Genomic DNA, 17714 nt, shown 5'->3' with positions numbered 1-17714 from the left:
TCACAATTAGCCTGTAATCCTCAGGCTTCAGATTACCCCAAACCTTTAAGAAAATAATTTTTAAAAGGTATTCAAAACCAGGATTCAAAATTTTAAACACACAATAGTTTGAAGTAAGCATCTCTATTATCCTATTTTTCTAGCTCTAAAAGGATTCAAATTTTTCAAATCAGGAAACCAATTTTTATATTATTTAAATGATTTTACTAGTAATTTTATATTATAGTCCAATCAGCTGAAGTTGGCTACTTAGGTTACCCTTTAAAAAAATTCTAAATCATTCATATATGCTAGAAGAAGTTAGCAAAGTCTGCCTCTTCAACTCTATACGTTTTAGATTTTGTTGTACCTCTTTTAAATGGGAAAAAAATTGGAAACTAGTGTAACAAAACTTACATATCAATACAGCTAGACCCAACAGGGCATTAATTGTTCTAAGCTTCCACTTGAACTAGTACCGCGTAATGTCTTGTTGAACTTCAATATACTATAATACTTGTATGGTAGCCAACCATTGGCATTCACAGTAAGGGAATTGTTCCACAAAATCTGTCACTTGTATCTTAACAAAGAACAGACGGTGGAAAGAACCTTCAGAGACCCCAGCCAAGGACAAAGAAGAAATTGTTTACAATATGGATGGCGAGACACTGGCACAGGTCGTCCCTCGAAGCTGTGGATGCCCCATGCCTGGAAGTGTTCAAGGTCGGGTTGGACAGGGCATTGAGCAACTTGGTCTAGGGCAAGGTGTCTTGCCCATGGCAAGGGAGTTGGAACTAGGTGATCTTTAGAAGTTCCCTCCAACCTAAACCGTTCTATGACAACCCAACCAAGGACACTACTAAGTGCTAAAGCAGAAATTTCCCATAATGTGTATTTGCAAATGTCACAGGACTTGGTTTGAACTGAACGTGACAATAATGATGCACTTTTTGACTATAAATATGTGCTGATTTAGGCAAGTGGTGCAACTCCTTGGATTGGGTCAGGAGGCATTTCATGATCATGAATAAATCAGGTAAACTACACTCTGTGTCTCTGTGTCCTCTCTTAAATCAGCAGCAAACTGAGTAAAGAGATTCATGTCACTAGATATTCTGCATACATAGAATCATAGAATTATAGAATCATTTTGATTGGAAGAGACCCTCAAGAACACTGGCAACCATAACCTAACTCTAGCACTAAACCATGTCCCTAAAAGCCTCTTAAGAACTTTTGAGGACACAGAAAAAATTTATAAGATATTCTAAAAAGCTAAATATAACTGCATGTAAATAGAGAAAAATTATTTAATGAAGTAAAATATAATACTTTGATTCCAGAAAGAAGTTGTTAAAGATCAGCAAAAATAAGCTGAAAACTACCCTCTTTTCATAAAGTCAATTTTTGACATATTCTAATTATAATAGTCTGTTACGCTCAGTGACAATTTGTACTCTAAAGCACAATCTAAACTAGAAGTGTAACAAGCCTATTCTCCAAAACCTCAAATCTAGCAGAATGTTTTTAGAATATGCGCAGCCCTCTATTTAAATTAAACTTAAGGGCCTAACTGGTGAGGTCACACCTGGACTATTGTGTTCAATTCTGGGCCCCTCAGTTCAGGAAAGACATTGAAGTGCTGGAGCGGGTCCAGAGAAGAGCAACAAGATGGGTGAAGGGACTTGAGCACAAGACCTATGGGGAGAGTCTGAGGTAGCTGGGCTTGTTTAGTCTGGAGAAGAGGAGGCTTAGAGGTGACCTCATCACTCTCTAGAACTACCTGAAGGGAAGTTATAGCCAGGTGGGGATTGGTCTCTTCTCCCAGGCAGTCAGCAATAGGACAAGGGGGCATGGGCTTAAACTCTGCCAGGGGAAATTTAGGCTGAATATTAGAAAGGAATTGTTTCCAGAGAGAGTGGTCAGGCATTTGAACGGCTGCCCAGGGAGGTGGTGGACTCGCCATCCCTGGAGGTTTTTAAACTGAGATTGGACATGGCACTTAGTGCCATGATCTAGTCAATGGACTGAAGTTGGACCAAGGGTTGGACTCGATGATCTCTGAAGTCTTTTCCAGCCCAGTTGATTCTGTGATTCTGTGTGATTCTGTGTATGCCTTCTGGTCAATGCATCTGTGAGAACATGAAATAAAACCCAGAAAGCAGCAGAATTTTGATTTTATCAGGAAAAGCTTATTTTTAAAATGGGAATTGTCCAGCTGGAATTAAACACATAAGCCAAGTCTCACTGCTTAGCTGTATTCCAGGGTCTTTCACATGGTCACTTTCTTTAAAAATCTCACTGGTTCCTTCCACTTCTCTAGTTCAATCCAGCTGCTTGTTTTTTATGTGAGGACTAAATAACAAGATATTGTCCTGTGGTTCGCTGGAAATTTGTCTTGCCAGTGCAGTTAACTGCACACATTTGCTCGCTGGTCCCATGCCAGGTAAACCGCACAGCAATGGCCTCGTACATCACAATCCACGGCCCTACCACCCAGCTGCCTCTGTTTCTAATTTTGTTTGGTGCTCTGGGGAATTATACTATCCAGGGGGAGACAAAAACAGATGACTTTGTTATCGCTATATATGTGCCCTGAGCAGCTCTGAGGTTATTAAACTCATAATGCCAGTTTCTCCACCTTATAGAATACCAGTTTCCATCACTTTTATTATCTCTTTCTTTGCATTAGGTCTGTAAAGCCATCGAGATAAATATCATCTGATCACCACATCTGCACTGTAGCCAAGAGCTATTTGAAAACTCTTATTCGAACAGGCCTGCTAGACAGCAGGGCTGCAGAATAAAGCAGAATATTACAGCAGAATAAAATTCATCCTGTTGCTTGCATGAGCGCAATAAAAAAAGCAGGAGTGAGTGAGCAACTTTATCTTATACACCACATTGCTCTCCTTCCTCCTCTTTCAAAGGCACTTCTCTTAAGGGACAAATAAACCCAGATCTACCATTTTAAACGAACTTTTCACTAATCATATTAACAATGAACAACAACATGTAATATTACAAACAGAACTATTTTCCCTTTCAGATGCATATCTAGCCAAAATGGATGCAGTACTGTTTAAAAATACATATCATGAGCAATATGCCTCCAAAAACCAAAACCACAGGAAATAAAAGAAAATAATATTTAAAAAAAAAAAAAAAAAAATCAAGGCCCAAATCTCAGTTTTTCAGTTTTGATAATAGGAATAACCCTTGTCATGTTTTTGCCTTCTAGATTACTGGTGTTAAGTCACATATACACTTACCATGTATCTTGTGGCAGGTTTAAAGTAATGCTGCCTTTGATTTCATCCCCGAAGCGCAGATAGCCCAGAGTGGCCAGGGAGATATACAAGGTCATGACTATTCCCATGCCAATGTTCAGCGCCTGTGGGAAACGTGCGGAGTCCTTCATTCTGTTTTCCAATGGGAGTACCTGGAAATAGAGGGAGAATCAACCACATTTTATGTAAAACTATTTTTCTCTCCCCTTTCAAAGCCAATTTCAAGAATTTAGGTGATTTTATTAATAAATAATATTACTCAACAATAATGTCTCACAGTCTGGAAGATCACAATGTTTTATGCACCCAACAGAAAAGTTCAATTACTGAGAAGCACCTATCTTGGTTGGAAAACAGCATCAGTGTGGAAATATAAAGCAATATTTATAGGTTAGAAAAACTGAGAAGAGAAACTTATGGTGCCCAGAAGAAATACACAGGCAATAAGATTAACGTGAATTTTTTTGTAACAGAATTGTTCAGAATCCAAGGATAATTCTCCTGTTTTTATTAGGAATGCCTGCATTGTCAGTTCCCATCACGGACGAACCCACCATGTGCATGGCTGACACACAAGCTCATGCTCAGCAGCCTCAGCTCTTCCCAAGGAGAGGGACCCTCGAGCCTAAGACAACCAGAATATGTACCCGTACTCTATTTCATTGTGCTGACAGTGACAGAGCCACTAAGCTTTACCTAAATTTAGTGTAGGTGCTTTGAGCCTAAACTACAGCCAAGTGAGCTTGCTGGGCTTGCCATCACTTCGGGGTGAAGATACGGGCATTACAACCATCAGCGCATGCCGAAGAGTTCCCCTTTTACGTGTACTATACTATGCACAGAATAATACACTTAATAAGTTCCAGCTTAAGTTTTCAGTCACCAACACAAAATCTCCAGGCAAGGCAGGAAATGCAAATAACAAGCCACACGCTGCTCATCCCACCTTGAATTTCATCAATGTAACAGATCTTTTTATGTCTTCATTAAGACAGAAATTGAAGGCATGTGGATGCTCCCAGAGAAGCAGTTTTCCTACCTCTTTCAGAAGAACTGCACACTCATCTCAGATACTCAATACCGTTCAAGATTAAACCACCTAATTTTGCATGCCTACATATATGTAAAATGTCTAAGTTTCTCTAGCGAAGATCAGTAATGAAGAGCTGGTCAAAACACTCAGTGGAATAAAGACTGCAGTTCAGCTTATCTTTCAGTAGACATGCAGGTTATATTTGATTAACAGTATGTCACTGTAATTAAACAAGCTTGTCATCTCTCGTCAACACATCAAACCTAATACAGACAGAACAGTTTTGGTGCAACAGGGTTGCCCTGTAAAAGCTACTGCCTATCACACAAAATTGCTTTTTAAATGACTGACTATTTACTGTTTTCAATTGACCCAGTGTAAGTTATGAAAAAAACAGGTCTCATCCGCTAACAAACAAATTGGTATATTTGAAATGTTGCCATATTGTTTTCTACAGGGCAATCATTCCTTTCCTCCTGGTCACCCAATTATATTCTCTTCCTGACCTATCATTGAGTATCACCACTGCCAACCCATCCCACATTGCTGTATTTCTCCTACACTAGCAATCCTGAAGAAGTCATTTTATACTTGGGAACAAAAAAATATGCACATTTGGAGGCATTTCCAAATTTTCATTCATCTTCAATTAAAAGACATTATACATTTTAACTGAGGATCTTCTTTATATAATTCAGAGCCTCCACAGCTGACACTTTTCCTCCAGAAAGCAATTTGAGCTTGCACTGTAACTTAATCTGATGAAGAATACTAAATTTAAACCAAAAAGAGTTTAACAGCTTCTATCAATTTTTAAATGACAGTGTTGAGCAGCAGAAAAAAATATGAAAGGAGACCTGTGGTATTACTTTAGTAATATAATACTAAAGTATTACTTTACTGCCACACAGACAAAAATATGGTACTTCCTCTAAATGAATTAAGGTTCTGTCCGTATGGTACCTATTGAGTCATCTTTTTACAGTTTTCATCAAAAACTGCCAGGTAGGACAGATGGCACTTCGATTCTTTTGTCCCCAGTTGCAATTAGATTGTTTTCTACACATCTCCTTATTAAGAGCTCTGAATGATGCAAATTACAGGCAATTTTTCCCTTCTCCTGAGTTTTCCCATTCTTGACTTCCTACAAACAGAGAGCATTTGGGCCTGGACCAGTAATAAAAACGTTCATTGAACGTGTATCTGTTAATTCTCTGGTGATTATAAATGGAAAATATTTTCTGTATAAGTTCTACCGTGTTCTACCACTTCTGGGAATCTTAACAAGCGTAAGTTGTTACAGTAAGATCTTATTCCAAGCTGCATTATCTCTGCAGAGGTTTAATGGCCATCACTTGCCCAGCTTATAGATACCAGGAATCACTTAGTAACTTCACTGGCCCAGGGATTTGATTTCCAGAGTCTCCGGCATTCACCTCCTACATTCCTGGCAGAAGGAGGGTAATGAACTCAGACACACATGCCAGCCACGAAAAGAAATCTTGTGTTGTTTCACCACGACTCCTGGCAGGAGAGGGATCCTTGAGACCACCTGGCCCTCTGAAGGACGGCAAAAGCAATCTGTAGGAAATTGCTAATGGAGGAAAAAACTTCTGTGGTTTCACAGAGTGAGCTCAAGTCAAAGTCTATGAGAGTGCTCATTATGATGCCTTCTTTCAGACAAAGAAAAAGCCCTAAAGGCTAGTCATAAAAATGGTGAAGAGAAAGAAACTTCCTACTTTTTGGCTACTTCTTCAGTTGAAATAGCAAAGTGTTACATGTGTATGACAAACACTGGTTATGGCCATTCTGAAAGAAAGTCATTAAAATAAATATGTTTAGATGACTGCACTAGATTTTAATAAATAACTGTTATGAGTAATGACATTTTGCACATACACAATGCTTTGTATCGAATGCAGAGCAGCTCCCACGGCCTGTCCAGAGAGCAGAGGAGGAGGAAGGCGCACGCAGCACCCAGCAGTGTTGGGAGGTGAGGGAGCAGCATCAGGAGCCAACAGACAGCACTGGAGTTTTGCTGCTGAGCTGGAAACGCTGAGGTAGCAAAGGGACTTGGGTCCAGCCTCCCAAGGACCTGAGCCCTCGGGAGCTCCAGCAACCAGGAGCGAGGCAGTGGCCATGGTCGCTGCTGTGGGAGGGGTGCACAGGAGACCTGGAGACATTGCTCAAGATGGCACGAAACTGCTGGGTCTGAATAGCAGAGGGGGGGACTTGCTGCAGGGCAAGGGCCCCTGCACAGCCAAAGTGGCCACCCTTGGCATGTCAGGGGATTTGTCCAAGACAAACTCCTCAGGGAAGAAACCATCCAAACCACAGGGACTATGAGGTGTCCGTTCCTCAGAGCAGTCACCTCACCGGCACAAAGCGCGCTCTGAATTGCCAAGTCAGCATGGATTTATCAAGGATAAATCACACTTAGCCAATCTCATGGCCCTTTCGCATGGAACAATTGGCTTTATGGACAAGGGGAAGGCCATTGATGCAAGATCCCACAGTATCCTTTATAATAAAATTAGACAAGAGAGGGACTGGATGCCAGGAGTATAAATTGGGTGAAAAACAGTCCAGACTAGTGGGCTCAAAAGGTATCAAGTTCCACTGGAGACTGGTTACTTATGTTGCTCCTGCAGGTTTGATAGGTGGGGTGATGCTTGTTAATGACCTGGGTGATGCAATAGAACATACCCTTAACATGGTGGTAGATGGCATTACGTTGGGACTAACAGTTGATTCAAAGGAGAGTAGAGCATCAGTTCAGAGGGACCTCAGTGAGCTGGAGGACTGGGCAGAGAGAGATCTCATGGAGCTCAAAGACAAAAGCGAACTCCTCAACACTGGACAGAGTAACGGCATGCAGAAGATGAGGACTGTCATGCTAGGGTGCAGTTCAGCAGAAATGGACCAGGACATCCTGGCAGACAAGACGCTGAACAGGAGTCAGCAGCCCACGTTTACGCAGGCTTGGCGTGCACATGGGCCACACCAGCAAGAGAACACGCAGCAGGCCAAAAAGTGATTCTTTCTCTCTGTGGCACTTGAGAAACTGCACCTGGATACCATGCCCAGTTTTGGTCACCCAGTACCAGACAGACATTGACACATGGGGCAAGTCCAGCTGAGGGAGGTCAATGTGGCAAGCAGGTTGGAGCACGAGAGGCCGACAGCTGAGGTAATTCAGGCCACAGAGAAGGTGAGGGCAGGGAACCTCCCTGAAGTCTTCAGCTAAGCAAAGGAAGAGAGGGCTTGCAGAGAAGACCAAGCTGATTTCTAAGAGGTGCAATGTCAAAGAATGAGCAGCAACAGTCACTACTTGCAACAAGGGGAATTTTCAGCTGGACATAAGGAAAAATAATTTTATGAAGAGAACAGCTAATTGCTGGGACAGGCTACCAAGAGGGACTGAGAGCCTTCATTCTCTGATACCTTCATAGCTCAGCTGGATTGGGTTCTGAGGAAACCAATCCAACAGAAGGTAGATCTTTTTTGAGCAGCAGTTTGGACTTCATGATCTCCAGAGGTCCTTTTCAACTTATTTTTTCTGTGGTTCTATGGACGTATATTGTTACCTCCAGCAGGATGCTATGATTTCCCATAGGCCATACATGAAAAAATTGAAAAAGTGATTATTATGAGAAATCCAATCTAGACATCAATATGTGAATTGAAGTAACGTGAAATCAATATAATAAAGAGCAAGTACCATTCACAATTCCTCACAGGCAACCTACAACTATGGTTGTTTATTGGTTTTAGTTTTTAACCTTTTCACATTTTAACGAACTTCTTTTTACAGGCAGACGAGATTATCATACAATTGTCTATCTGAAACCTAGTTCATAAAGGAAAGCAAAGAACCAGTGGCACAAACTCTGTTCAATGTGCTTGAGCCCAAAGGAAGCACTCAAATATATATTTTTTTTAATTTCTAACTGTATTGCAATCTTTTACCTTTTGCATTTAAAGCCAATCAGTCTGAAGACCCACATTTCTCCAAGAAAACAAAGATTTATTTAAAAAATAATTAAACAACATTATAGGACAATTCTCTTAAGCATACCAACTCCGGCTTTTTAACTATCCATTAAATCAAGTTCACTCATTAAGCTAAATGATGTCACTTCTTGCACACTAACGAGTAGGTCAAAATAAAACATACTACATCTAAACGCATGCTCCTGCATCATCAACCTCACTTTAACATTGCATATCTTTTCCTTAAATTCACTGTTAATGAAGGTTGTAAAGAGAAATAGAGGATAACAGTATCATTAGCCAAAGACACATTAACATACTTAGATCTTGAAGCATGCAGCCCTCTCCAAGCTAACGAGTAGCTCCATTGATTTAAGCGGGGAACGATGCTGAGTTACCAACAAATACAGTTTTCCATGCTTTTAGCCAGTGTTGGAGTTGGTAGCCATAAGAAACTGTATTTTAAAATGCTAATTTCTCTCTGCTTAACCTTGAGTTAGTACCAGGACTAGATCATCCTCCAGGCTGAACAGATGAGGATGCAAATGCGGCCTTTCCTGCATCACCCAGTCCAGGTGAGCGTGTCCCTTCCCAGGCCCAGATGCTCTTTCTGAGCAGCAGGAGGTGTTTCAAGCCAGTTGTTGTCACTGCAGGAGATGCTTCCCTTGGCAGAATGCGTCTCCAAAGAAATTATGTAAAGAACTTGAGCCAGGTCTTATACATTATACAACATCACCTATTCCAGACAAGTTGAAATGTTGCGTATCTCACAGGATTAACATGAAGCCAAGTAACAACCAATTACACATATATTACACAAACTCCCTGCTCCCTAAGCTGCTAAATTTCACCAGGATCCAGAAGATTTGTGAAGTGTTTATAAGGAGACAAGAGGCTGACGGGAGGTATGACATGAGCCAGTGCTTGTTCTGACACCGTGTCACTGTTGGGCAGCTGCTGGATAAATTTTCACTCTGAATTGCTTTCCAGTCCCTGTACAGTCCCTGTCGCAATGACTACCAAAAAAATGAACGTTTTAACTGAACGCAAAAGAGAGAAGGTTCTTTTCACTAATGCTTTTTAGTTTTCTTGTGTCCGTTTTGGAACACTGAAGCTGAATATGGGGTTTTTGTCCCTTTTTCTGGAGTCAGACATTAATTTCACTCTTCAATTCTTTTAAATGACTTTTTTTAAAAAGCTAACATCCTACCTAGATGACTGAATAGCTTTGAAAGAAAAAAAATGTCACACCTCTGATTGTCTCTCTCTGTCCAACACTTATAACATCTTCTCTCAACAGGGAAGTTGCATCAGTTCGGTATCTCACAATAAGGCTTTGATGTCGCTCTGTGCTTGTTCAAACAAGCACACAGGCAGGATCATTAATCCAGCCCAATACCTCCCACACCCTTCAGACCTATAAGCTGTCACCGCATACACAACCACGGCACAAACTAGTGATGGGAAATTCTATGGTCAGGGGAAACTTTGGGGGATAACCTCTCCGAAGCAAGGTTACCAGGGGCAAAATGCTGGACATGAGAGAATTGTGAGAATCATGAGTTGAGTTCAGTTTCAGAGTTTCAAAAAACTTTCAGTTTTTTTAATGGATCTTTTCCCTGCTTCTTATTTCCATGCTCTGTTTCATTCACGCTGTTTCTCCCTCAGTTCACACTAGTGCTTTGTCATAGCCCTAAAGACCTATGAAATCAGCTATTTTAGACAAAACTGAACCTTTTCATAATTTCTCATTTTCCATCATTTTGTCTCTCCTCAGTTGAATAAATTCTCCAACTTTTTCTCTGTCACCTGCTTCATAGAGATCCTCCTATCGTCTTTGAGACACTAGCATGTGACTATTATCTTCCTTGAAACTTATTAATAATACTTGATTCCTTCAATAACTATTGTATCAATCTTTGGTTTCTTCATTTACAAAACAAGCATAATCCATCCTCCTTTCATTCACCAAACAAACTCAAAAGTACTCATAATTTACTGGCAAAGAAGTATAATCAAATCTTTGAAATAAGCTGGCTAATCATCAACCATTACGCAAAGTACAGAATCATAGAATAGTTTGGGTTGGAAGGGCCCTTCAAAGCTCATCTAGTCCAACCCCTGCCATGAGCAGGGACATCTTCACCCAGATCAGGTTGCTCAGAGCCCCATCCAGCCTGGCCTGGGATGTCTCCAGGGATGGGGCATCCACCACCTCTCTGGCCAACCTGGGCCAGGGTTTCACCACCCTCAGTGTAAAAAACGTCTTCCTCATGTCTGGCCTGAATCTCCCCTCCTTTAGTTTAAAACCATCACTCCTTGTCCAATCGTAACAGGTCCTGCTAGAAAGTCTGTCTCCCCATCTTTCTTATCTTTCATATCTTCCTTTTCATTTCAAGCTGCATGAAGTAGGTATGGACATCCCCCAGTAATACCGTCATCTCCTCATCCCATGCCTTGAATATCCTGTTACATTCAGTCTTTCTACAACCAAGCTGCAGGGGACTATCTAATTCTAATCAGAAATCTCTACGTTTTAAATGACTGGACAACAAAAAACAACAACCACACGAGAATTCAGCCCACAGATAATCAGATAAACTTTGATTTAATTGTCATGGCCACTAAAAACTAATCTTGTACTGGATAACTTAATAGCAGACGTGCTTAATGTTTAAATAGATATGGTCATCTTTCCCTTTTTCAGGAAATACCACTAAAATGGCAAGAATGAAGCAATCCTCCATCTCTTACCCTCTTAAAATAAGTGTTTCAGGTAGAGGAGACAGCTATACAGATGGTTTCATTAGTTTAAGGTACAGACAAGCCAAGAATTTTGGAAAATTAAAACCAATGTATTAATCAGCATTTGCTCAAGAAAACAAAACAAAACATCTGTAATCATGTCCTACTGCAACAAAATAAACCCCTCCTCAATTCAAAGCAAAAAAGCAGAAGATGCTGATATCGAAGGCATTCATAGTATGTAAACATAAATTCTACTACTTAACCCACAAAGAAAGAAGACTGAAGTCTCAGTAAACCAGTGCAGCCCAGGCCAGGCCCGGCCCATTCCTATTGGTCTGTAGAAGGTCCCAAAGAATTCATTTGTTCACTGAGAGGTGGATCTACAAGCCTACAGCGTACTGGGGAACTGTCTGCACAAAGAGGATGGTTTCTCAAAGTAAAATAATGCTCATAACATATTTCTATTACATTGCTCCATTCTGTTTGCCTGTCCTTTTTCATCTCCTCTTTCACCATACAGAAGAAGTCTTACACAATATTTGAGCAACAAGCTTTTATTCCATCACTTTCAGATACATTTTTAAAGCTCACTTTTAAAGCTCACTTTTTTTTTTACAAGTACAATAAAAAAATATGACTTTTCTTACCAGATCCCTAATGATTGAAAATAAAAGGGCGGCTTCTATTACCCAAGGAAAGATGCAAGCTAAACGGTGACTATACATCAATTTTTACAGTAAAAGGTTTATACAAAATAACTAAATCCAGAAGCCAAGTTCCCATTACAGAACACTAACTTCTGAAAACTGCTGAGCCTGAAAGAAAGTTATACTCATGGGTCTTTGTTTGTGTTAGTAAGGTTCACCGTGAATATAGGAAGTATTAAAGTTGGAATACGGACAGCCAAATGGCTCTCCAGGGTAAAAGGAAGTTTTTCTACACTTAGAAGTACAACAATATCAATAAGTAATATTTAACTCAGTAAAGAGGTAATATCAAGTTGTCTGAGATGTTATCAACATTGATCTGATTATGGAAGACAATGAACTTTTTACAGTTTCTCATACAACATTTTATCAGCTACCTCTAACAACATTCTCCATTTCTACACATTTGCCCATAACCTTTTTCCTCCTCTTACATTAATCATCTCCAGAAGACATTCAAACTAAGCAATTTTTCACAGTACCTACAACACGCCTCTTGCAGATGTGACATTTCAAGTCCACATTCACCATGTACATTTAGGAGAAGGTCATGTCCACAGTCAGCAAATCCAGTCACCTACACTGGGGTGTCCAAATGCAAAAACATCCTCTGAAAACTCCCATCTGCTACAACTGGATGATACAAGTCTTTGCATATCTCAAAAGAACACTAATTAAATTGATAGACCTCTGTCTAGAAATGTCCCAAGCAGATTTAGATGACGTCATGTTACCTGTTAAATGTCTGTTTCTGACATATCCTTTCTGGTCTTAAAGACAACAGAAGAGTGCCATTGGGTTTCATTAATTTTTTTAAAAAGATAAAACTAATCTGGTAAAATAATTTTTGACAATGAGAGGCTTTTATCTCAAAGCCACAGACCTAACAAGCTCATCTGCACCACTTTCAAAATCCAAATAACAACACTTTAAAATGATAATCCACTTAATTTTCTCTTTTCTAAATCTCCTGAAATTGCTTAGCTGCTGCCTAATGTGATTCCAGAGCCTGCCTTTTGGTATACAAATACCAATCCACTTTCTACTGCAAAGCTGTGATATCCAAGTTCAAAAGCAGTTTGAATAGATAATTTCAAGTAGGAGGCTAAAATACCATAAGCTTTATTTTCCAAACCTCAAATTAATGTTGGAAAGTAACCGTTTCTCTTCGCTAGACTAATCAGTCTGCAGCACTCAACAGAGAAAGAAAAAAAAGAACATATTCAATTCTACAAACCATACTTAACTTTGCATATTTCTGTGTAACGGAGAAGAAAAATTATCTTTCTTGTTTAAACGTTATGAATCTATTTCATCCTCCTTTCCCCTGAAGCTTATATTAATATATCACTTCCACATTTGGATTTGGATTTTATACCTCGAATGAGAAAGCCAGTCAGACTTTCACTGCAAAATATTCATTAAGGGTAACTGCTATTATATAAGCATAACATTATGCAAAGCTATTACCTGCACACGGTAATGCTACAGACATAGTCGAGCCTGAAGGTTTTATATCCTTCTGAAAAGTACGTTCAAGAGGTTTAACCAGATTTTGGGCACACTGAGGAGCACAGGCTGAAGTTACCTTTTAATTCACTAACAAAAATCTCACATTCATTAGAAAAAACAGACCTACTCACCTTTGGAAAATGAATGAGGCTCTTGAACGTGGTTCTTACAAAATATAATGTCACATGTTCTGTGAAAGACACATTTCACTCCATTACATCACCTGCAGCTCCTGTATTCAAATATTGTTGGTACTTTTCTGTGGCCTGAACACCAGCCCTGTGATTTGCCAGGCAGCACATCTGGCATAGGGAACCCACACACGGAATCACAGAATCACAGAATTGACTGGGTTGGAAAAGACCTCAGAGATCATCAAGTCCAACCCTTGGTCCAACTTCAGTCCATTGACTAGATCATGGCACTAAGTGCCATGTCCAGTCTCAGTTTAAAAACCTCCAGGGATGGCGAGTCCACCACCTCCCTGGGCAGCCGTTCAAATGCCTGACCACTCTCTCTGGAAACAATTCCTTTCTAATATTCAGCCTAAATTTCCCCTGGCAGAGTTTAAGCCGATGCCCCCTTGTCCTATTGCTGACTGCCTGGGAGAAGAGACCAATCCCCACCTGGCGATAACTTCCCTTCAGGTAGTTACAGAGAGTGATGAGGTCACCTCTAAACCTCCTCTTCTCCAGACTAAACAAGCCCAGCTCCCTCAGCCTCTCCCCATAGGTCTTGTGCTCAAGTCCATTCACCAGTCTTGTTGCTCTTCTCTGGACCCGCTCCAGCACTTCAATGTCTTTCCTGAACTGAGGGGCCCAGAACTGAACACAATACTCCAGGTGTGGCCTCACCAATGCAGAGTACAGGGGAAGGATCACTTCCATTGTCCTGCTGACCACGCTGTTTTTGATACAGGACAGGATACCATTGGACAGAGAGAAGCTGAAGCACAGAGTGCGAGAAGCGGCTGATTCTCCTATCCCCAGCTGAGCCCTGTACTCAAAAAGGTGCACTGAGGCCTGAATAAAAATTTTCTCTATCTCCTAATCAACATAGTATTGCCTTCTGGACCAAAATTCGGTGGCAAACAATGATAGGACAAGGGGTAATGGGATCAAGCTGGAACACAAGAGGTTCCACTTAAATTTGAGAAGAAACTTCTTCTCAGTGAGGGTGACAGACACTGGAACAGGCTGCCCAGGGGGGTTGTGGAGTCTCCTTCTCTGGAGACATTCAAAACCCGCCTGGACATGTTCCTGTGCGACCTCACCTGGGCGTTCCTGCTCCAGCAGGGGGATTTGACTACATGATCTTTTGAGGTCCCTTCCAATCCCAAACATACTGTGATACTGTGAAAATTTTCACTTTAAAACAAAACTGAGTATCTTAAACGGTCTATTGTTCTGCATTTCTGCTGCCACTATTGTTCCACAAACTGTATTGATGCCAGTAGTCAACACAATTTCCACAAGGTCACCCTGATGATCTTAAAATCTTAACTTACAAGTGTTGAAACCCCCCAGCCAACCCTCAACATGATGAGTGATCACCACCAGATGGACAGCACTGAGCTCTCAGGTGCTGTTTGCGAACTCGATGCTCAGAGATCACAAGTCCCCCCACTGCCAAGTCCGCCTGTTCGCACACAGCGGTTACCACCTGGCCATCCAGACAGGCACATTTTGCAACAGAAACCTTATACCCATCAGCAGTGACCCCATTTTTACAGACAAGTCAAACAAGGACCAAAGCAACGAGCAGCACAAGGAACAGACTGCAGTAGTTTTTAATCCTGTTACAAGCACGCTCAGAGTTCAGCATGCATTAACATTAATCAGCACCTTATTTCTGCTGTGGTGGTTGTAGCAACAAAGGAACAACTTGCCTGGACTCCAGCAAAATGACAAAATTATTCAAATCTGCCACCAAATAAGAGTTCAGATTGATCTCACAGGCAGATATGAACAGCGTGATTCATCATATTCATATAATCGATTCATCATATTAATTATTTTTCTTCTAACGAAAACATCTGAAACAGTTTTATAACACTAGCTGATGAAACGTTTAACTAGGTCTCAGTATTACACAAGTACTAGTTTCTAGGCACTGCCTTGGTTTATTTGAGATTCTAGATTTCAACTATAAACAGGCTACTCTTCCTCTTTGGGTTATTACAGACACAAGGCAGTAAAATTAAGGTTCTTAAAGTCTATTCATCCAGGGATCAACTACAGCCAAGGCAACAACACTCCAAATTACTTCCACACTGCTGATTTTCTTAGTACTCATGGACAGCTAATCAGTCCTAAACTAATGACGGATTTTAACCAAAACCCATGTTCAAATGCTCACCATCTAAAAGAGAAATATGCTCTCTCAGGAGCAAGATGAAAATCCTGCCAGGAATCTGCTGAATCACTGCATCTCCCTGCATCACATTCCCCATAGTGAACAGGATTTTAGACTTCTCTGTTTAATTAAGTCTCACTAATTTTAATAGAGTTACTTAAGAACTACAGTAATATTTTAAGTGCTAAACTAAAAGAAAAAAAAAAATATATATATAAAAAGCTTTTTGGAAGAATGGCATGGAAAAAAAAAAAATCAGTGATAAAGTATTTTCCCTGCAGCCTATTATTTGGTTTAAAGACGGCAGACAAACATGTTTCCATAATGAGCATGGCATTAGGAACTACCAATTACTTTCTCTCTACATTAGTCACTCCCCTATTAATAAAAACAAAATCAATTAAGTATCTTTGAAAATAAATCCTCCTGACTGCTATGTGTAAAGTGTACTGTTTTATACTGTGCTTTATAGATCATTTACTCCTCTACTCGAATTGTTCATCATTAAGTGTTCCTGGCAGGAAAGACCATTTTACATAGAACAACGGTGGTAGAAAAAACACACTTGATGGTATTTTTCCTCTCTTGACAGGTTCTGCTTAAGATGACTTCACCAGCCCAAACAACTCAGAATTTAATTTGCTGTCCCTGTTTGTAACATTCAGTAATCTGGCAGCTCTCAGATGAGAATTAGGATAACGTATGTTTGGAATAAAGAAAAAGCAAAAATGAGACCTGTTTAAGGCCAACTTATTGCATAAAATGAATCAACCATCATCAACTTTTCTGATATAATTAAGACCTTAAGGCTTCTGTTTATAATGCAATGTTCAGATAGCTTCACAGTATTAAGTGTTATTTGCAAGTCATTCAGAACAAAATCTAAAATCAAGACTTTCACAACAAGATCAAGATCAGATAAATCCATTTTGAGTCAGAGAGAGACTAAGGGGCTGATCTAATTAAATGGTGAGGGTTTTTTCCTTACCACAACAATTCAAACACATGCATAACTAAAATGCACTCTTCATTTGCTTCAAAGAATAAGTAAATTATGATCAAGTAAGAAATTTAGACAGCCTTCACAGAAATAAATGCAATAAGCGTATAATGTTAATATCTAAAAATATCAAGCAGTATTTCTATGTTTTAAAGGCACACTTCAAATGAACCCTACATTATATGCTCTTAAATTAAAGAAAGAAAAAAGTTTGGAGTTCTCAAAGATGTCATTAGTAACAATCAGGGATTCAATCAAGCACCATGCTCTGGACAGTCCTTCTACTATGTTACTGCTGATGTAAATTCAAGAAGCTGTCTAATGTGGGATCTAATGTGCCAGAAAATAATTACCATAAATCAATTCCCTGCCTATAATTCAATAAACCACCTCTACTAAATGTCACAGGACTCCCATTTCCTGGCTACAAATACACACGTGAGATTTGCTCAGGTACAGCACAGCAGACACACCTGGGATGTGTATTAAGCATTTACCCACAGGCAGTATGTGCAGTCTGTCCCAGACTATACAATTTAAGCTTAGTACAGTCCCATCTGCCTGATTCACTGAGAATGGTTTTTCTGCCCCAGACCTGTAGACATCAAACAACCCCAGACAAATGGCTGATTTCCTGGTGAAGCTGCATCTGGAGCACTGCGTCCAGTTCTGGGCTCCCCAGTTTAAGAAGGATAAGGAATTACTAGAGGGAGTCCAGTGGCGGACTGTGAAGATGATGAGATGTCTGGAGCATCTTTCTTATGAGGAGAGACTGAGAGAGCAGGGTCTGTTCAGCCTGGAGAAGAGAAGCTGAGAGGGGATCTCATCAATGTTTATAAATACCTCAAGGGTGGGTGTCAAGAGGATGGGACCAGACTCCTTTCAGTGGTGCCCAATGATAGGATGAGGGGCAATGGGCACAGACTGAAGCACAGGGGGTTCCATCTAAACATGAAGAGAAATTTATTCTCTTTGAAGTGCCAGAGCCCTGGAACAGGCTGCCCAGAGAGGCTGTGGAGTCTCCTTCTCTGGAGACATTCAAGACACGCCTAGACTCATTCCTGTGTGATCTGCTCTGGTGAACCTGCTTTAGC

The 17714-nt window shown here is 40.4% G+C and overlaps 1 protein-coding gene across 1 annotated transcript in view; it reads right to left on the bottom strand.

Moving 5' to 3' along the window:
* The window catches only part of SLC36A4 (solute carrier family 36 member 4), a gene marked incomplete at both ends in the record, with an annotated part of 103814 nt that overhangs the window by 57095 nt on the left and 29005 nt on the right, over nt 1–17714 (bottom strand). The window contains one exon of the mRNA XM_080338630.1: nt 3255–3424. Within this exon, the coding sequence (XP_080194756.1) occupies nt 3255–3424 (170 nt within the window). The remainder of the gene's footprint in view (nt 1–3254; nt 3425–17714) is intronic.

The sequence above is a fragment of the Nesoenas mayeri genome (genome assembly GCF_963082525.1).
Source record: "Nesoenas mayeri genome assembly, chromosome: 1".
Lineage (NCBI taxonomy): Eukaryota > Metazoa > Chordata > Aves > Columbiformes > Columbidae > Nesoenas > Nesoenas mayeri.
The sequence above is the reverse complement of the archived record's forward strand: the minus strand, read 5'-3'. Positions and strand labels throughout refer to the sequence as shown.